Source organism: Juglans microcarpa x Juglans regia, chromosome 2S, assembly GCF_004785595.1.
Source record: "Juglans microcarpa x Juglans regia isolate MS1-56 chromosome 2S, Jm3101_v1.0, whole genome shotgun sequence".
Lineage (NCBI taxonomy): Eukaryota > Viridiplantae > Streptophyta > Magnoliopsida > Fagales > Juglandaceae > Juglans > Juglans microcarpa x Juglans regia.
In genome coordinates, this window is record NC_054597.1 from 27,087,578 (window position 1) to 27,109,596 (window position 22,019).

Below are 22,019 nucleotides of genomic sequence, written 5' to 3' on the forward strand. Positions count from 1 at the left end.
ATGTTTAAAAGGGTGAGTTAACATTGAGAGTAAATAAGGAAGAGGTTATGTTCAACATCTACCAAGTCATGAGAATTCCAGAAGAGCCAAACACTTGTTTTCAGGTAGATATCATTAAGCAATGTGTAGAAGAAGCCTTTCAAGAAGATGCACCAGCCGATCATCTAGAACGAGCCTTCCAACAGGATACATTACTTAGCAACGAAGTGGAGAGGAACTGTGCACTTATACCTCTTGGAGATCCCGATTGATGGAGATTGAAAAGTCTGGCTGTAGACTTTAAAACAAGCACTTATGGGAGGCAGCCAATAGAATTTTCTTTTAATCTTTTATTTTTGTTATTTATTATTTTTATTTTTTGAATAATTTAGATTTTGATGCAGGTTTATTTAGCACAAATAAAGAGCTGAAAATTACAAAATACGGTTGATTCACCATAAAACCAGGGAAGTTCCTTTCATTTCTTCAATCTGTCTCACTTTTGCATTACAATGAGGATATTTTTTAGTTTAAGTTTGGGGGTGTAAACTCCTATAGTCATTTTATCTTCTTGTTTGCTATTTGTTTTATTTTACTTGTGATTTTGTAAGTCTTGAGTTGTTGGATTCTCTTACCAAGCATGCATTTGAGTATAATTGAATTATCTATGACTCTGAAATTTGTGATTGAGGATGGGATTGAGAAAGTAGGATATTTTATAGCTCTTACTAGCTAGCACTATTGTAGTTATTGTAGGCACTATTATTTTTCACGTCAGTATTGAAATATTAGTTAAATGGTTACTTCAGATTATGACACCTGACTCTAGGAATTTCATGTAGTATGGATATCTAGAATTTAATGAGAATTATGTGTACTAGAGTTACGTGTCAAGTTGGTTATGACAGTGTAATTGATTAAGGGAAGGTGAAGTTGGGAAACTTTTACTTTTAAAGATTGATAGTGTATTTGGTTCAAGAGAATGGATGGAGATTGAATTATATTTGAATGGGTCTTTTTTAAAGAAATGAGGGAATGCAATTAGTAGGTTTTTGAGTTATGGTGGATATTTGCATATGGTGATTCGTATTTCATGACTATCGATGGAAAGTATATTATGTTCTTTAAGTAATGTGATTCTCTCGCTTGGCATGATCGGTGAACAAAAGATCTTTGGAAAATGTCGTATCGTGGAATTATTTAGCAATAGAACTATTGAAAGAAATTGTGAAGTCAATATATTTTTGAGGTACGAGAATTTAAGGTTTTACGTGTAGAAGATGATTTAAGTACACGTAAGCCTTAGACATGCACATTAAAGTTTTAAAGATTAGGTCGGCATTATTAGACAGTAGTACAAGATGTCGAGGTTTGATCTGGAAGTTTAATTGGTGTTGCTATGTTTATAATTGGAGATGTAGGCCCATAACCTGAGGCACATGATCATTGTGGTATTTCATTTTTTAGAATTTAAGAATTGAGATATTTTATAGACTCCGTACTTTCTAGAATTTTAAATTGCTCTTTATTTGAGGTTATTATTATATGATGAGATTTATTTATCATTTTATGTGGAAAGTTTATTTATTATTTTTCGTGGAGATAGTTACTCACTAGTATTTGGAGAAAGATAATAGTTTGAGTGATATTATTAATAGGTTTTTGATAAATCTTGTTGTCGAGGTATACACTTTAAGCTTGTATTGTACTTCTAAAGCGTTGATAGTAAGTGCACGTGTAAAAGGATTAGAAAAATATGAGAGATTTAGGAAAGAATAATTGAGGTTTAAAATTTTGAAATGTTAGGCTCGACTAAATGATCAAAGATCTAAAATAAAACATGAAAAGAATGTGATGGACAAGTATATAGGTTGTTTGAAATATTAGCAAATTTCAAGGACGAAATTTTTATAAGGAGGGAGTTTGTGACAACCCGATCCTAAGTTTATGCCATAAGATAAGTTTTATACATAAGTATGACCCTTAGATTGTGCAATAGCCACTAGAGTTTTTCTGTCTCGTTTATTACTATCTCCTAGTTGAATAAATTTCTTAATCGGAAACCAACTCCCAACTCCAAACTCTATCCAATCTCCTAAAGGCTCACGTTATCGGTTATTCCCTCCCCTCACCTACAAAACTACCCCGAGGCCCTCATACTTAAACATAAGAAAATCCAGTTCATGCAGAGAAGGAAAACTCACACTCATAACAACATTTTTCCCCCCACGTCTCAGCCCTGGCTTTGCCATAAACCACAGTGGAGACCATCATAAATAGTCATCATAAGTCCTCTGTTTTTTCTTCGTCAAAATAAAGCATTGCCCCTTTCAAGAGAGACCAACGAGTCTCCACCACGCCAAAGCAGCTACGGATAGCCCAGAAATTGCTGTCGCCAGAATACACCTAGAATACGTCGACACCTTGGACAGCCATCGTAAGCCAACGGCCAGCAGCATCTCTCCTCTGTCAACAACCAAAGAGGCCCCGTGTTCTACTCAGCCCAACCCTGTCACACCCACTCCCTCAGGTAAGCCGTTGCCGTCGCACTCTACCTCCTCCCTCTCTTGATTGCTTCTCGGCATGGCAGAACTCTCTCTCCCTCTCTCGGCGTTGCACCACTACAGAGGACCCTGCAGTTGCGTCGCCTTGACTTCCAACCGCTTGAGCCACCGTACCATGCAGCCTCCTCTCTCGGTGAGTCCATCGCAGAACTTCCCCTCCCTTGCGATCTCTTTGTTTTTGGCCTTGTGTGTTTTGATTTCCAAAGGAACCCTTGAGTTCTTGGTGGGCCCTTGGGCCCTAAGCCATTATGTCCGTGTGCTGGGCTTATTTAGATGGACTCATGTAGTAATATTATTATGGGCCAGATTGAAACTCTTATAGATTCTAATAATCTTTAAATGGACTTGCATTTTAAACTAGGCTTGACTTTATTATGTTTCAACAACTGTTTTAGTAATTTTATTGGACTTAATATTTTAAAGGTGAGTTTTTACTTAAATAAATATATTAGTCAAAGGCTCATCTTTTTTTTTTTTTGATACATTTGGGGAGAGGGTTTCGAACTCCAGACCTCCATTTTGGAGGCTGGAAGTTATGCCAATCAGGTCACAGGCCTTTGGCAAAGGCTTATCTTTATAAGAAAGTGTTTAAAGAATTTGAAATATATTTTAAAGTATACTATTAAGCCTAATATTTTAGTTAATATTTCCTTTGTCTATTTAGTAGGATTTTAATAAAATTATTATGTTATACTTTAAATAGAAAAATTAAGGAATGTGTTATGAGTTTTGAATAATTATATTAAGAAAGGAAACCTATTTTAAGAATTGGGGTTTTATGGCTTATTTTAAAATAGCTCAGGTATTCTACTATATTATATTATGTTATTAGTATTTAAGTAATTTAAATATCAGGATTTATTGATTATTGTGTTAATCAAAAGATTTATTTGACTATCTTTTAGATTATGAATTTAATTAAGTAGAATATTAGTACATATTGTCTCTAGACAGATTTAGTGATAGTTAATACTGTGTATAGGTAACAAGCTACGAAGTGAGATTCAAGAAGAAGCGCAGCGAGGTATGTAATTTGATCACAACTTAGGATCATCACAGTGTAGCTTATATAGATTACTATTAGTGCCAGTTCTTTCACAGCCATTTTTTTATGTACCCCTCATGTCATATGCAAACAAGTTATCCAGCATAGCATACGATCATGTCATTATGCATCATATTCAAATTCAGAAATTATAATTATATATGTATTATGTCATGCATCTCACGTGTATAAGACACATAATCTATCTTAAGTTCAAGTGTAAAATAAGATCAGATCAGTTAATCAGATGGTCATTCAGATGCATGGTACCAATACAGTTTAGTTTCAGGGTGGATGTGCAAGCCACATACTTAAGCGTGGTCCACCGTAGTATGCCAGAAGACTATCAGCGGCTCCCCTCGCGGCCGCTGGACGTGGGGCCGGTGCACAACCTCGCACAGAGTGTTAAGTGTGTTGGCCAGTCAGATCAATCAGTTAATTCAGATCAGATAATTAAGTCAAATTAGTCAGTTAATTCAGATAAATCAAGTCATGCATAGCATAAATATCAGTACAAACAGTCATGATTTTAAGCTATCAACATAAAAACTTTTATGAAAACCTTATGTTTATTTTGTTTATGTTGTGATGGATTTCTTTCTGAGTTTTCGACTCATTTTAATTCGTTTTCATGTTTTTAATCACCCAGGTGAAGATGATGAATACAAGCAAGCAAGCCAGAATTAGAAGGAGCAGTTAATTTAGTTTCAGACTTTCTAGAATAAAATTGCTTTTATGACATAAATTTATTCAGTTTATTCATTTAATATTTTTAGAAGATATTTTATTAGACATTTTTCTACAAAATAAATCATAATATCATTTATTAAATATGAGATCTCTTGCCAAGTTTATTTTATGAAAACAAACACGTGACACTCCTAGTTTACAGGAAGGGGGTGTTACACATTTTTTCACTTAAAAGCAATCTTAGCCTATTTTTAAGAGAAAATCCACCAAAAACCAAAACTAAGACAGAGGAGCTGAGGGCAAAGGACAGAGTAAAAGATACATTTCCTAACTAGAAACTATCAAATAATGAATGTCCACCCAAACTCATAACAAAAATAAAACAAAAAGTTCATAATATGCATTTGCTCGTATTTTCTTTGCTCGTATTCTCACAACTATACAACCAACATTCTCTACTGTAATTTATGTTCAGCTAACATGTAAGACAAAGGCAATTGAAGTATTGCTATCACATGGAATGTTTCCAGATGGTATTTCCACAAGACCTCCTGTTCCTTCACTCTCTTCGGTTGTGCTGCGCTTCAATCTGCAGAACATCCTACTATAATCATTGTAATGCCTCCTTTCAAGATCTGCTGCTTCTCTGGTCAAATTTTTTCCATTATGTGGTCAAGAGGTTGAATGTGACTGGTTGATTACATGACAACGTCACCCCTCTAACTTCCGAAGCACCTAAAGAGGATAATGTAAAGAGAAATATGTGAACTAGAAAGTGTAACGTACAACAAATAATATCTTCTTATCATCATCAAAATATTTGATGAGCAGAAGTAATGCTTTTGTATATGTATAAAAGAGATCTCCCCAATGGAATTCTGAGTCTCCAACCTGAGACATGCGAGGCCTTGAATAAGGGTCCCGCCGGATGCATAAGGAGGCACATTGCAGCATGCAATGAACCTCGTGCTCTGAGTAGCAGCTTTTTAAGCTAGGGTCAACAAGCTCATGAACAGCTTGTTTTGCTAACAATGGTCTTGCCTGCTCCAGATTTGAAACGTAAGCAATAGCAAAGGAAAAAACTTTAAATTTACTCGTTTATAATAACCCGTAGGGATATAATAACCTGGGAAGAAAATTTTGCATCTTAACTATGCTAATATCTTCTCAAATATTTAAGTTGATACCCATTCAGTGAGAAACTGCTGGCCTTTGGACCGGTTTATGTCCATAGCTTTCCTCCCTGTAACAAGCTCCAGTAGTACTACCCCAAAGAAATACACATCAGCTTTTTCGGTGATTTGGCCACTTTGAGCATATTCAGGAGCTAAGTACCTGCAGAATGCCATGTTTTTTTTTTTTTTTTTGGTCATTTTTTGCAAATAGCATAACCAAGAAGAAAATAACTGTAGATAGGCTTTACCCAAATGTTCCAATTACTCGTGTCCACCCCCTTGTCTCCATCTGGCTGCCACCTAGCCAGTCCAAAATCTCCCACCTAAAGTGCAGAAATAGCAGTCAGTTTTGCATGTTCCATTGATATGCAGAAGCACTTAAAAAGCACATATTTTGGGAAACTTATAATTTGATACAGAAGAAACAGTACACATTTATAGAAAGCATGGTCATGAAGGACGGTATATAGCATTTTTTTTTTTTTATAAGTAAAAGTTTATTAATATCAATAGGGGTAACCAAGTATACTAGGTGTATACATGAAGAGAGAACACCTAACCCATAATAGAGTACCCCTAATGACCAGTAAGTCCATCCAATATACACCAAGCCCGATTGGGACAAAACATTTCTCCCCACAGCAAAGCAAATCACTGTAACTACCCCATTTCACAAAACTAAGACACCACCCGAAACTCCCTTAGAAGCTACATTCTACATACTACGCCCGAAACTAATACCACACCCCTACCTACAATCTTGCCCTCCCTCTAGTCCTCCCTCGACTTGAACTACCACCCCTTAGCATCGTCGTTGATTGTCCACGTAAAACGCTTTTAACTCCGGGCTCTACTTAAATCTTGATTTCGTTTCAAGTAAGTGACCCACCTCAATAGCAATGAGTAGTGCTATGAATTGGTTGTCAAATCCTCCACATGTAATCCACACACACTGTTATATTTCATTAACCTTTTGTAGAACCCAATTCGATGATAAACCAACTAACGGAGGAAGAGATATCAAAGGGACAACATCTTCCCCAAACTCAGCTCCCAACTGTACACTAGGCCCTAAACATTCCTCCTCGCAAGGCACTAACGACAAGGCCACAATTTCCTCCACACCATCCCCTACATTCAAATGTCGTACCTCCTCAACAACACCCTTGTTTCACAAGATGCCTGAAGAGATACGACAAATTGGTTATCTTTGTCATGAGTGGTGAGGCCAATGGTTCAAAATCATTGGTTTAACAAAACCCCTGTTATACCAACGGCTCAAAATCATGGGTGAGCAGAATGTTGTTAGGCCGCATATCGCGGTGTACAATACAACCAACTCTACATTCTTCATGAAGGTATCTCAATCCACAAGCAGCACCAATTGCAATTTTTTGTCGTGCAGACCATTCTAGTGGATTTAGTTTTCTTCCTGCAATATTCAAACATTCTACTGAATGTTGTTAGAGAAGTGATGGCATAAATAGTTTTAAACAACAAAAAGAAACAAAGAGAACTAAAGCTTTGACAGACGGAGTGTTAGAGCAGTTATGATTTGGTCTTCTAAGTAAGCTGGAATGTGGAAGCCTTTAGTTCAATTAATATAAAATAGAGAAATAAATTTTGAAATCTTAAGATAGAGGAAAATCTCCCTTAAGACAGAGATGCTTGCTAGTCACATCCATAATAATATCACCACTACTAAACATTAAGTTACTGAAAAAATAACTAGGGTCAGGGTAAATTACGATATAGATGAGAATCCAAAGACCCATTGCAAATGTATTCGTATACTAGCAACCTTTTTCCATCCTCCACACAGAAACCAATAAGCATCACAACATTACGATGTTGTGCACAGGTTAAGACTTCAACTTCTGAGCAAAATTCTAGATCACCTTGGGAGCTAGACAATTTGTATTGCTTGACAGCAACAACACGACTATCTGGTAAAACACCTCGGTGTACAGAGCCAAATCCACCTTCTGCCAAGAAATTTTCCTGTGAAAATCCACCTGTAGCAAATTCCAGCTCAGAAAATGTGAACCATCTTGGAGGGTTCCCAAATAAAGGTGCCTTGTGCTGACAAATGGAACACAATGGAGGAGGGTCGAGGGGTGGATTTCTGGATAATGCAATTGCTTCTCTTACACTTCTGTTTAAGTCCAAATCAAGCCTATAATTCAGTACTCCAACACAAGGATCTTCATCTAATTTAGACAATTTCTCCAACAAGGCTCTGTATGTGGAAGTCAGAACCTTCCCGTTGTGTCTTTCTGAACCTTCCACCGTATGGTTTGAATATTCACCACTAGAATTGAGAATGTTTGCCATCCACGGCTGGAAATATGAACTCATAGAACTAGAACTCAGTCTGTCACTATCTGTGTCAGAGTCACATTCATCCAGGTTTTCATTTTCTCTAGCAGTAAATTGGAGCTCTGTCTCAAGTCTCCCAACAATTCCAGAAAGGGCAAATGGTGAATTCCCAGAATCCGAGCTAGATATTGATGACGTTCCAACATCAGTTGTAGTCAATGGTGACTCATGGTCTGGAGTACTACAGCTTGCTGGAGTCACAGTAGGCCCTCTAATCATATTCAGCTGTCGAAACTTGCTCTTCAGATGTTCTGGAGATGTTCCTAACCCAGATGATGATGTTAAACTCACTTTTGGTGACTTTATCAAATTTATACGAAGAATCTTTGGTTGAGATCGCTTCATAACCACAAGATTACATTGCAACTCTTCCATGCAATGTTTCTTTTCATTTTTCTACTGTCTGTCCAAAATGTAAAAAAGAGCAAACCGAAGTAGAAAAAGCCATATGATGGGTAAAAAGCCTCAAAACCACATAAAATATTGAGTCATCCATAGATTGAATCAACATCTTATGTGAAATCAACAGCCTATGTGCATACGTTTTTAAGACTATAAAATTAGCATATGTGCATACATAATCAGTCAAGGCTCAAAACGAGAAACAATAAGAAATTTCATGAAAAACATCAGGTTTATATGTTTTATACTTATCCAATATAACCCAGTTCGATGCAGCTCTCTTGGCTTCAGCAGCCACTACTCCACCTGTCGAGCCACAAACAATCTTTATCCTTATCTTTATCTGTGAAGAAAATTCAGGTGTGAAACACTAGAAACTAGACATGAAGTACATCAGAATAACAAGTTCACAAGTAAATCAATGCACCGGACCAACAACCTTCTCCGTGTCGCAAACATCATGGAGCTCAAGCACCATTTGAGAGCAAGCATCTGCAATATCATCCTTCTGATCATCAGAACTGGTTCCTGCAAGAGAAGGCCACCTGTGACCACTAGTGCAATCACTGGTAAATCTTTGAAAGCTCCGCATCCTTTCACCTGAAAATGTATAGATTTCTAGTCAATCATCAATATTTACATGATTACATCCCAAAGTCAATATATCAAGGCAGAGAGAAAACAAATAGTAATTAATCACAATAAAAGAAAATAAACAAACACTATGTAGATGGAATAGATTGTTGTGGTATAGATAGCTTAGAGCTATAATTGAGCTGGGCTGAGTCAAATTGAGTATTGAATGTTTAAACTCCTTCCTTTAATTCCTAAGTTCGTACACAATTCGAATGCAAATTGAGTACAAACTTATCCCTGAGCTACCGAGCTTGTTCACGAGTTGCTTAATTAATTTTTTATATTCTTGGAAGAAATAAATTTCCTTACTAAATCTTATAAACTTTAATAAGTTCATTTAATATTTAATTACTTAATTACATCAAGATTATCTCATTTGAGCTTGGTAGGTAAGCTATCTACGAACTCATAAAAGAAACATCGATAAATTAAATCTTGTATTTATAATAAACCATATGTGACTTTTTTTTTTTTTTTTTATCATAAAACAGGTTCTTTGCTTTACATCTTATGAATTTAGTAATAAATTTCAACAAAGCAATTCTGAGGTTATATATCTTTACATAGTTTATACATATATATCCTTACAAAGACTATTCACAAGAACTTAAATAACATTTGCCACATTAGAAACATAATCCCTTTTTTATCATTTACAACCTTAAGATGTTCTCATTCTAATTTTAAAACTAAAACTACACAAAATTACAAATATAAATTAATTTATACGGCTTTATACGAGACAAAAGAGTTTAGCTTGTTTGATAAACAAACTATTTTTTTTTTTTATTTGGCACCGGGTGTCCAGGAACAACTTCCCGACTAATCTCGAGGGTGCACAGGCTCTCAGAAAGGAGTTTCCCGTAAGTGTACATTGGATAATTCAAGGGAAAAATCTCCTAGTCAGATGGCCTCAAGAGATTATTTGCATCCAAGAGAATTTGAACCTTAGACACACCCCCAAGCCCAAGATCTTTACCACTTAAGCCAACCCCTAGGGGTTTGATGAACAAACTAAATTTTGGTTCAAGGTTGATTCATTTATTGAATGAACCGAACTTGAATTAAGTTTATACAAGTCTTGACCTATTCATGGACCGCTCTGTTTGTTTACAATCCTAATATTGCTGTCTGCTTAATATCACTACCTCAATATGAACAACTCACTTGACAATGGATCATTTGATTCTGCTGGCCTAAACTCAAGGACATCTCAAGAAAAAAATGAGCTAGCTGTACTACATAGACGTTCATTCTACTTTATAGAAGAGCTGGACAACTCAACAATTCAATCAGTCCCCATGGCCGTGAGAGTAAAGCACTGTCATTGTTTCAGCCCTTGGACTTTTCAGTAAGCTTCACGGCATCAATTCTACATGCTCTTGAATTTAATGCAAATGAAGTGGAAAAGAAAAAAACGTCCTGCCACTTTCACGTGTGAAAGTCTGCTACACAACCAGATGAGGATAAAGCAAATCACATCAACAAATGATAACTTCTTATCTTGTTTGATAAATCAGTGTATATCTTATCATGTAAATAACAAATCATGTATAATTTCAGTCTATAAATAAACGTCCATGTCCACCAAATTAGTGTGCGACAATTACAGTACTGAAACCAGTGTGTAAAAATTCTTATAATATAACTAGTTTTTTCACCAAAAGAACAAATACAAAAAGGACCTCAAAATACACAAAAGACAATAGCGGATTAAAAGTATTTATGCATGAAAGGAACATTCGATTCTACAAGATTCAATTTTGAATTTAGGAAAAATCCCCAAAAAGCGTGTCCATGAATGAAGTACAAAGCAGGAATATCCACCTACCGGCTACCAGCAATAAAATATTTTTATAAAAAAAAATAATAATAATAATAATAATAATTAAGGGCACAAAATCAAACAAAAAGGAAATTTATAAGTACATTTGGGTTAACTCAATTAAAGGTTGAAAGACAATGGAAGTTACTTACTTGAGGAGTGAGCAGAGATGACCACCAGCAACTTAATGCAATAACCAGGTTAAACAACATGAGTCAAAGCCCCACACCGAAGTAGTCTTTGGGATATTAGAGCAGCATACACAGCAGATCAATCAAGATCCAGCTCATGCAGATGATGCTTATCATGGACAAATCAATGGTTCTGATGTGCAAGCTCAGGCTTCATCAAAAGTGTCAAACACACGTCATAATTCTTTAGTTCATTTACCATATGGACCCTCATTTGGTTGATGTTTCATGTACCTTTATGTAAATTCTAAGGTTGTTGCGTTGCTGTACAGATTCATTGTAATTGTTTTATTCTGGTAGTTTGTTAGGATTTTATTTCCTCTTTTAGTATAAAGCTGCATGCAGCACTCTGTAAAAGCATATGACACAATACAATTCTTGAGCACTGCTCTTTCCTCATTCCGTGTCTTTTCCTTCTTCTTTCTGCCATTTATTTCTTCTATTCCTCTTATTCTTACATGGTATCAAGAGCCATTGCGTAAACATACTCTGCAATGACTACTAAATCTCCCAAGTCCCCCTTTCTGGATTTCAATAACATCACCAATCCCTATCGCCTTGACCATGGAGACAACCCCTCTCTCCCTTTGGTTCCTGACCTTCTCAACAATGAGAATTACATTACCTGGTCAAGAGCTATGTGTCGAGCTCTTCGTGCCAAAAAAAAAATAGGCTTCATCAATGGAAGCTTAACCAAACCTAAAGATCCTACAGACCCTCTTTATATTGCTTGGAAGAGATGCAATGAACTTGTTGTCTCCTGGATTCACAATTCCATCAATTTAAGCCTCAAGTCCAGCATTGCCTTAGTGGATGATGCAAAACAGATCTGGTGTGAGCTCAAAGAAAGATTCACCCAACAAAATGGGTATCGAATTTTTCAGCTCAAGAAAGCTCTCACAAGCTTACAACAAGATTATGATTCAGTAAGCATTTATTATGGCAAGCTTAAAACAATTTGGGATGAACTTCTCCTATGTGACCCTCCGCCTGACTATACCTGTGGCAAACTCACTATCCTTTTTAATCGACATGAAAGGGATTGTGTTATCCAATTCCTTATGGGTCTCAATGACTCACACAATACCACCCGTGACCAGATCATGCTACTTGACCCTCTACCTTCCATAAACAAAATCTTCTCCATGATACAACAGCAAGAAATGCAACATTTCCTGTTAGCACACATAAAAGCAGTAACCTCTTTGACCTTATACATTGTGACATCTGGGGACCCAATTCTGTTGAAGCTTATGATGGAACCAAATACTTCCTCACCATCATAGATGATTTTTCGAGGAGTACTTGGATCTACCTGCTTAAACATAAATCCCACACCAGATCATGCATTGAAGCCTTTTACAATTTAGTAGAAACACAGTTTCATGCCAAAATAAAAATTCTAAGAAGTGACAATGGCCTTGAGTTCAAAATGACAGAATTCTTCAATAAGAAAGGCATTATTCATCACAAAACCTGTGTGGCAACCCCTCAACAAAATGAGGTTGCTGAAAGGAAACATCAACATCTTCTAAACATAGGTAGAGCACTCAAAATTCAAGCAAACCTTCCTAATTCTTACTGGAATGACTGCATTCTAACTGCTGCTTACATTATCAATCGTGTTCCCAGCCCTTTGCTTTCCAACAAAACACCATATGAACTTCTTTTCCATTCCCCCTACATATTCTCACATGAGAATCATTGGCTGCCTATGTTTTGCTTCCACCTTATCCCACAATAGAACCAAGTTTGAACCCTTAAGAAGAGCCTGTGTTCTTCTTGGCTACCCATTTGGAGTGAAAGGGTATAAACTCCGTGACCTTCACTCTAAAACAGTCTTCATATCCAGAGATGTGACATTTCATGAATATGTGTTTCCATTTCACCAATCTAACTTATCTTCTCCACCCATACATCCCCCTTTTCAAACATCCTTCCATCTTGCCCCTCTTCCAAATAACAATTCTGTTATCCCTTCAGAAACTTCATTTTCTTCTCCCTCTCCACCACCCCCACCTGACTCATTACCTCATTCCCTTCCACCTACTACACCTGCTTCACTACCTCCTCCATCTCCATCTACTCCACAAGACTTATTACCCTCTCCCCCTCCCCCTCCACCTGTCCTTAGAAAATCATCTCGAACCAGAACTGCCCCTCAAAATATCTTCAGGATTTTCATTGTCAGCAGGCCTCTTCTATCTCACCTTCTCAATCAGGGGACATGGCTACTTCTTCAGGTATTCATCATTCTTTATCTTCCTTCATTTCTTATAACAATTTATCTCCTACCCTTTCTTTTTTTTTTCTGCCACCATATCATCACACACTGATCCTCTTACTTTTAAACAAGCTGTTAAGGACCTTGATTGGTGTCAAGCAATTGAAGCTGAACTTGAAGCTTTAGAGCTTAACCACACCTGGACACTCACTAATCTACCCCCTGGAAAAGTACCCATAGATTGCAAATTTGTCTTTAAAACCAAATACCATTCCAATGGCACAATTGAAAGGAATAAAGCAAGGTTGGTTGCCAACGGTTTTACTCAGCAACCAGGAGTGGATTACCATGAAACCTTTTCACCTGTGGTGAAAATTGTGACAGTCAGAACCATCCTAGCTCTAGCCTCCATTAAGGGTTGGTATCTTCACCAATTTGATGTCAACAATGATTTCCTTAATGGAGAGCTCAAAGAAGAGATCTACATGAGAAAACCACCTAGATATAATAAAGGTTCTCCTCATCAAGTTTGCAAGCTCCTCCGAAGCATTTATGGCCTCAAACAGGCCTCGAGACAGTGGTATGACAAATTTTCCTCTTGCCTCATCCAATTTGGATTCTCAGTTCAAATCAGACTATAGTCTCTTTACCCATCACATTGCCACCTCTTTTACAGCATTACTTGTCTATGTAGACGACATAGTAGTTGCCAGCAATCAAGTTGAATCCATTTCTGTTCTTAAAGATTTTTTGAACAAACATTTCAGAATTAAGGACTTGGGTACATTGAGATATTTCTTAGGCATTGAAGTTGCTAGGAATCCTACTGGTATTCATTTATGTCAGAGGAAATATACCCTTGATATCCTTGCAGACTCAGGCATGTTTTCTGCTAAACCACTTCGAATCCCAATGGACTAGAACCACAAGTTAAGTAAATCAAGTGCCACCCCATTACCTGATCCCACCCCTTATAGACAACTCATTGGTCGACTCCTTTACCTCACAATCACAAGACCTGACATAAGCTATCCTACCCAAGTACTTAGCCAGTTCATGGACCATCCTTCAACAACTCATCTTGCTGATGCTTATAAGGTTTTAAGATACCTTAAGAATTCACTTGGCCAAGGGATTTTCTTATCCTCTACTTCAAAAATTCAATTCCAAGGCTATTGTGACTCCGATTGGGCTACATGCTCTGACACTCGAAAATCCATCACTGGGTACTGCATTTTTCTTGGACAGTCTCTCATTTCTTGGAAATCGAAGAAGCAAACTGTGGTTTCCAGGTCCTCTACAGAGGCTGAATATAGAGCCATGGCCTCTATCAACACTGAGTTAACTTGGTTAAGACAGTTGCTTACCGACCTCTCTATCTCTCACCCTCAAGCTGCACAATTATTCTGTGACAACCAAGCTGCATTATATATTGCAGCCAACCCAGTCTTCCACGAGAGGACCAAACATATAGAGGTGGATTGCCACCTAATCCGATATAAAATCTTAGAAGGCAGCATCAAAACTGCCTATCTTTCCACCACCTCTCAAATTGCGGACATTTTCACTAAATCTTTACCTTCTTATACGTTGTATTTACACCTTTTCAAGATGGGAATAGTAAACATCTATTCTCCATCTTGTTGGGGGGTATTAGAGCAGCATACACAGCAAATCAATCAAGATCCAACTCATGCAGAGGATGCTGCTCATGGACAAATCAATAGTTCTGATGTGCAAGCTCAAGCTTCATCAAAAGTGTCAAACACACGTCATAATTCTTTAGTTCATTTACCATATGGACCCTCATTTGGTTGATGTTTCATGTACTTTTATGTAAATTCTAAGGTTGTTACGTTGCTGTACAGATTCATTGTAGTTGTTTTATTCTATAGTTTGTTAAGATTTTATTTCCTCTTTTAGTATAAAGCTGCATGCAGCACTCTGTAAAAGTATATGACACAATACAATTCTTGAGCACTGCTCTTTTCTCATTCCGTGTCTTTTCCTTCTTCTTTCTACTATTTATTTCTTCTATTCCTCTTATTTTTACATGGGATTTCCTTCGATGCTTTGACAGCAACCACCACCACCAGCTTCCCACTCACATCTGAATAGACCTTTTCCTTACCACCCTTCTCTTTCATATTCGACCAACCAACCAAATCCTAACTCTCACCTATCTATCTTCACCACACCCACGCTCTGGCTCAAACCCACAACCAAAAAATTGTTCTTTTTCCTCGGGTTTCCAAATACACGTGATTTTCTCGATCAGTTGCCACAAAGTCAGCGAAAAAAAGTACGAACTTTAAACAGCAGAAGTTGCATAATCACTGCAATGACTAGTAAATCAGAGAGAATTGTCGCAGAAACCAAGAAGCTTTCGGAATACACACATGAAAGGTTGAATAACAAAGGTATATATAGAAGAAGGCGCCCAGTTCAAGGTACGTGCTTCTGCCAAAGAGATTGCTCTTTCAGTTGAAAGGAAACATGAAACCGTAACAGTTTTGGGGGGTTCAGGTTAAGAAAACCCAGAACAGAAATTTCTTCAAGCACGAAGGTTTTGTGTAAAACTGAAACCTACCCATCCCAAGAGGCATGCATGAGCTTAGAAAAAAGAATTAACATGAAGCGGTGGCTGTGGCCTAGAAATTCGTATCTAGCTTGTGCAAAACTTCAAGAAATAACCGCCAAGAAGGAAAGCCAAAACAAACAGAACGAGATAACGAAACGGACAGTTTTTTAGCAAAAAATTGGTATTAATGAGAAATCAGATCAATGATTGGATCTCTCTCTCGTTATTAACCCGTTAACTGCTTTAAATCAAAAGTCAACCAAAGGATTGTGACTTTATATATTTTATACAGCAAAGGGTGGAGTATTAAGAAAAAACTTCATGCTTTATTGAAACTGAATAATAATTCCTATATTTAAAGACGATAAGATCCCCTCCTTTGTTATCGCAGATGAGATGAATTAAAATTAAAATTAAAAGTTAAATAAAATATTATTAAAATATATTTTTTTAATATTATTTTTATTTTAATATTTGAAAAAGTTGAATTACTTTTTTTAGTTTATGTGAAAATTTAAAAAAATTGTAATGATTAGATGAGATGAGATGAGATGAGTTGAGAGAAATTATAAACACAAACGAGATGAGCTATTCAGACCTCGTTTGGTTACGTAATTCGGATAGGATGAGATGAGATGTTTTATTAAAAATTGAATAAAATATTATTACAATATAAATTTTTAATATTATTTTTGTTTTTAGATTTGAAAAAGTTGAATTATTTATTATATTTTAATACTTTTAAATATTTTTAAAAAATAAAAAAAAAAGTTACAACATTATTATAAATCCTTCCTTAATTATAAAGTGTTTTGTAATGTATTTTTTAATGATTGATATTTTTTTATTAATTCCAGTGGAAGACTAATATTTTTTTAATTTTTTTTTATTTCGTCATTAAGAAATTATTTTTTAATGATGTTGTAAATTTTTTTTATTTTTTAAAAATATTTAAAAGTGTTAAAAAATTTATATAAAAAAAAAATACACATAAAGAGTCTAGCGGCAACTCCCAACAGTAGCTCTAGCATTGTCCAATCAAAAATGTGAATGCTAGCTTCCAAACTACCTATGAATATTGTACGCGCGTATGTTTTATTTCCAAAGGGTAACGCCAACTTGGAGGGAAACCATGCAAGACTAGCGTATGATAAATTAATTTAAATATTAATGCATATATATCGTAATGCTAGATGAAAAAAAAAAAAAAAAAAACCCCTATAATGAAAAAATAATTTTTTTTTTCAAGAGTTTGTACAGAAGTTGCGCATTCTAGCTAGCTAGAAGTACAAAAGAAATGATTTATACAAGCCTCAAATAGACAAGCTCCATACAAGCCTTTGTAAAAAAATGACTCCACCTTAAAAAAGTGTAAAAAAAAACTATTATTTATTAGTAGGAGCTATTATTTTATAAAAAATTTATATGAAACTTATCTATTTGAGATTTGTATATAACATTACTCAGTGTACAAATCATTTTTCATCACTGTATATATAATTATGATATATATTGTTCTATTTTCAAAAAGGTTAAGTTAATGAGACATGGCAAAGTAAAGGCCAAAAAGAAACAAATTAAATCGATCGAGTACTACTTCCAAAGTAAATGTTGAAAACTTTCGTAGTGAAAACTTCATAAATATTGAATCTATTTAAAAAATAAATTAAAGAGGCAGTAGCCACCCATATTGTGGCTGAGGGTGGCCATGCAACCTGACCACAAGATCGATCTTGACCACCTCGTGGTGACCAAAGTTCTAGCCTTTCCGGCCGTGCATGGTAGCAGCTGCGACTATATATGTGCCTGGTTCCTGTGTTCTTTTTTTTTTTTTTTTTTTTTTTTCCAAAAAAAGATTGTTATTATTAGGCACAAGTTTTTTTGACTTTTTTAATTATTTTCTTAAAAAAAAGCCTCTCATGATATCAAAAGCCCCTCTATTATTTTTTAAGTGGATTTTCACAGTACCCAAACGTCAAAAACTTTCAGCCTTGTGATGCACGTACGAAGCAGAAGAGGGCATGCTGCATGAAATATCACATGAATTATGCCCCATTTGGATACAGAAAATTTTCATCTCATCTTATTATTACAATTTTTTTAAATTTTTACGTAAAATATAATAAACAATTCAATTTTTTTAATCTTAAAACAATAATAATATTAAAAAATAATATTCCAACAATATTTTTTTCAACTTTCATATTCATCTAAAACTATCTCATTTCATCTCTGAATCTAAACTAGCCGTTAATTATAATTGACATGGGTTGTCTGCCTGTTTATCTCTAACAAATTAAAGTTACGAAGGATCGAAGATGCACTTTATAGGTTTGCATCAACACGTTACGTACAATCCCAATGTATTGCATCTTTATAACAATAAGATCAATTTAGTATTTTCAAACTCGAGGAGGTTATATCTTATATTGAGGAGGAACAGTACTGTTATATGTTTAGTTGTGTAAACATATATATGCACGCAACCTTTGATTGATGAAAAGGCATGGGTAGATCAGAGAATGAACTTCTTTAGGTAATTCTCCCTTGAAGCGGCAAAGTTAATTTTTGCTACTATTTAATATTTTATTATTATTTTTATTATTTTTTATTATTATTTTATTATTATTTACAGATCATTTGAGATTACTTACTTTCTTACTTTCTAAACGGAGCGTGTATGTATGCTGCCCCCCACAAAGTAATCATTGACGTCTCTTTGATTTTTGTCTAATTGTGAGCTACTAATCTCTTTAAATTCAGGTACTGATCAGAATCTTTCATGGCATTCGAGGTCTCATGCACGCTCCAGATCTATTTTTCTAGTGCCATCCCAAAATGTTCAGATAATTTCTTTTTCTTTTTCAAAGCCTTGTGTTGGATTCATTTCTCCCAGTACAATGAGATCAATTTATGTCATCTCATGTGTCAAAATTACTGTGATATATATATGTATGAGTTTTATTTTCTAGATCTCAAATTAAGAGAATTTTCTGATGCTGCAGCCTGCAGGTGCCTGAGCACATGCTCCATTTTGTTGCTACAGATGCCTGAATACAGAGTGGTTAACGCTTTAACAGGATCATCACAGTCAACTGCAGCTTATTTCTCTTTTCTCTCTTTTTATTTTTTCGTGTAAATTGCACAGGCCCATTTAAGATACTCATAATTTATTTGGAAAAATTTTATACATCATACTATCATTTCATGTTCATCAGACTAAGTAAAATGTGACACATTTATCACTATTAAATGATAATTTATTATATATTTTTTTATTATTTAATAGTGATAAATATACCACATACTATTTAATAGAATCAAAATAGAATGAGAGTATGATGTATAACATTATTCAAATCCCGACTTCACTAACAACTGAGACTGGGATTTAGCTTTCGTGACTACTTTTATAACTTAATCAACGTGAGTTTTCCTTTCCCCAATGTGAGACTGGCGTGTTACGGCTCCCCTCTTAAATTCTTAAAATGCTCGTCAGGACCATGTCATTCAGTGCTCTAGTAGCACATGACTGTACTAGGTGGCTCTGATACAAGGGACCCAAGGAGCACTAACACATCTGCACTATAACCATTGAAGACTGGTTAATTTCAAGCTTCCCTATGATCATTTATAAAGTCTAGTTTCACCTAATAAGTAGTCAATGCGGCACAATCATGACGAACTTCATAACTAGGTCACTCTAAGTAAGTTATTTGCTTTCCCAATCTAGGACTGGGGTGTTACAACCAACAACTTAAGTCTTATTCCTTCGTGCAAACTGCATCACATCACAATATTCATGCAAGCTGCCATGACATGATTAGTTCCCAACACCCCAGTGTCTTCTTCCTTTTCCATGCAAACATAGCAGTAGTCACATTTCTTTAAATATGTATTCTTCTGTGATTGCATTATCAACATATAAAAATTATGCAGGCTAAACAAGCTCATCATAAATACGAGCAAAGCTAATTCTTTTTTTGGAAGCTGTCAGCTCGTCTGAAATGGTCTTCATCTGCTATTGACAATATTCAGAAGACCATTAAATATGGAAGTAGGCAGAGATTCTGAAATGATGCCTCTTGGATCGGGATTGGCACTTGCAATGGGAGAAGTTAGACTGACTGGTGTCTGCCGATGTTATCCTGAATGGTGATTGTATCAATAAGGTATAGTAGGATCCTCTTCAGCTCCTCTCCAGTGCTCCACTCATGGACTTTTGCCTTGACTAGCAGTGGTTCGCAACAAATGCGTTTCCACAGAGGATAATTCTTCCTCGGCATCACATAATCACTTTCACCAAGCTTCAGAGTTGGGCAATAATCACCATGTCCATCTCCAAGGTAGATGAAATTTTTGGTGCTGTTTTCAGAAACAGAAGCTTGGATTTCGTCAATCACCTGACCCTATAAACCAGAAGATAAAATAAACCCTTTGCTACCAACACCAAAAGGAAAGGAAATAAGAGTCTCAGTAGCAACAATGAGTCCATACGTTAGATCATCAACCATAAATCTTTGCTGTGAACAGTAAACTACATAAGTTAGTAGATGTCAGTCAGAGATTATATGAATGACAGAAAGCTACATCATTCCATACGCTCTGCAACTCAGAGATAATACTTTTAGTATGGGGGAGGGGAAGCTGAGCTTGATACAGATAGATGGTAGTCAGCCAGAACCTAATAGATGGTATTCATCCAAAACACGAGTTGGTGCTTTCAAATGCCACTGTAAACAATATCTAACGGCCTCAATTTCCAGTGGCCTCCCTCCAATTCTCCTCTTTTGATACTAAAATATTCTTAGTACATATAGCACGTGCTCTAGTACCTCTCGCTCCCCCTTCATCCCTTGTTTAGGGAAAAAGAAAATGCCATTTGATCCACGGTTAATGGATCCAAAGAAAAATAAATACCAGATAAAAATAAAAACGAACAGTCTCGGCCTTTTTCTTTTTCTTTTTCTTTCTGTCAATGATTGTGAATAGAATATCTACTATTTTGGAACAGAAGATATAAAAAGTGGCCTGGTGCGTTCCAGAGAGGAGAAAGTGAGCATGATTCAAACATTCACCATGTTGAAAGTATTTGTCAAATGACTCACCTATATGGAAATAATGCAAGCTATTAGAGCCCCCATTCTCTAAGTCTCTCCACCATAAGTAAAGCAGACGCTAAATTCTTCTCTTGTTAAAGGTATAGTTCCTTTTAACACAATCAAACAACCTTCAAACGGCTAAGGAACTTGGAGTGTCACAAAACAACGCAATACAACTATACCTTTAACAAATGCAAAACTAATTACTCAATAATATAGATGATGATTCTTCCTTCAGTAGAAACTTATTTCCTTTCTGGCCAGAAAGACATTGTTTATAGTACCTTGCACATAGTTGCATGGCATAATTTGCATCCATGAGGAGACGAACTCAAATCATGAAAAGGAAAGATCCTAAGCCGTCCGTCTTCATCCACGAATGATGGGTTCGTGTATATCCGAGAAAAGCAACCCAACAGACCATGATGCTTCAAGATTGTCTCAATGAAAAACTGATTCGCATCGCTAATCACCCTCAAGTCGCATCTGAAACAAACAACATCAGTCGCAATAACAACCTTTAATCATCAATCAGCACCTAGTAACAACTACCAACTCACGCTATATAAGAATAAGGTGGTCAAGAAAATCTACCCCAGAGCATGGGCTGCTTTAATAGCCGCGACAATACACGGATCCATTGGAGTACGTTTCAGGCATTCTGTAATGTCTTCGGCAGTTTGACCTCGTGAGTGGAGCTCCTTCATCATACCATCCTACGATAGGCAACTGATATAGATAAATAAATAAATGACAAAAATTTAACAAAAATCCAAATGGGTGTTCGTCATCTAAGAGATTGAACAAAATTAAAAACCATGAGAGAGTTCCAAGGCAAGGTAGAGCGGAGCTTATTGAAGAGGGGGGTGAGATCCATCTCCGTGACCACCCAACGGTCACTATCATCATCGATGATCGTGCGGTCAAAGTCAAACAGCAGCACCACCGGTGTTCCAGCCATTTCGGGCACCGGAACTGGGACTCTCCGGCGACCAGCGATAAAGAAGGGAAAGAAAAAAAGCGGTTTATGTTTACTTTGCTAGAGATAAAGGGGTATTCGATGAATCGGATTCGGCTTCATATCAGGAAGGGGCGTGAAAAATATGGGAAAACAAGAAAGTGGGACCGGATCAGTCAAATCCGGTTTTGGACCGGTTTATGTAATGGCAAAATTGGTCGGAATCGGTCCTGATTCAGCTTTAAGCTTTTTCGATACAGACCGAATC

General features: G+C 36.2%; 1 protein-coding gene and 1 pseudogene across 1 annotated transcript; both read right to left on the bottom strand.

Annotated features, from left to right (window-relative positions):
• Window positions 1–4,572: 4,572 nt before the first annotated feature.
• Window positions 4,573–15,838, bottom strand: LOC121253518 (annotated as a pseudogene).
• Window positions 15,839–19,544: 3,706 nt separating this feature from the next.
• Window positions 19,545–21,859, bottom strand: LOC121251510 (thiamine phosphate phosphatase-like protein). Its single transcript, XM_041150776.1, has 4 exons — window positions 21,611–21,859; window positions 21,388–21,509; window positions 21,078–21,279; window positions 19,545–20,100 (listed from the first exon to the last, which is right to left on the bottom strand). The coding sequence occupies exons 1-4, from the start codon at window positions 21,752–21,754 to the stop codon at window positions 19,810–19,812; spliced, it is 759 nt and encodes a 252-aa protein (XP_041006710.1). The 5' UTR covers window positions 21,755–21,859; the 3' UTR covers window positions 19,545–19,809.
• Window positions 21,860–22,019: the final 160 nt, after the last annotated feature.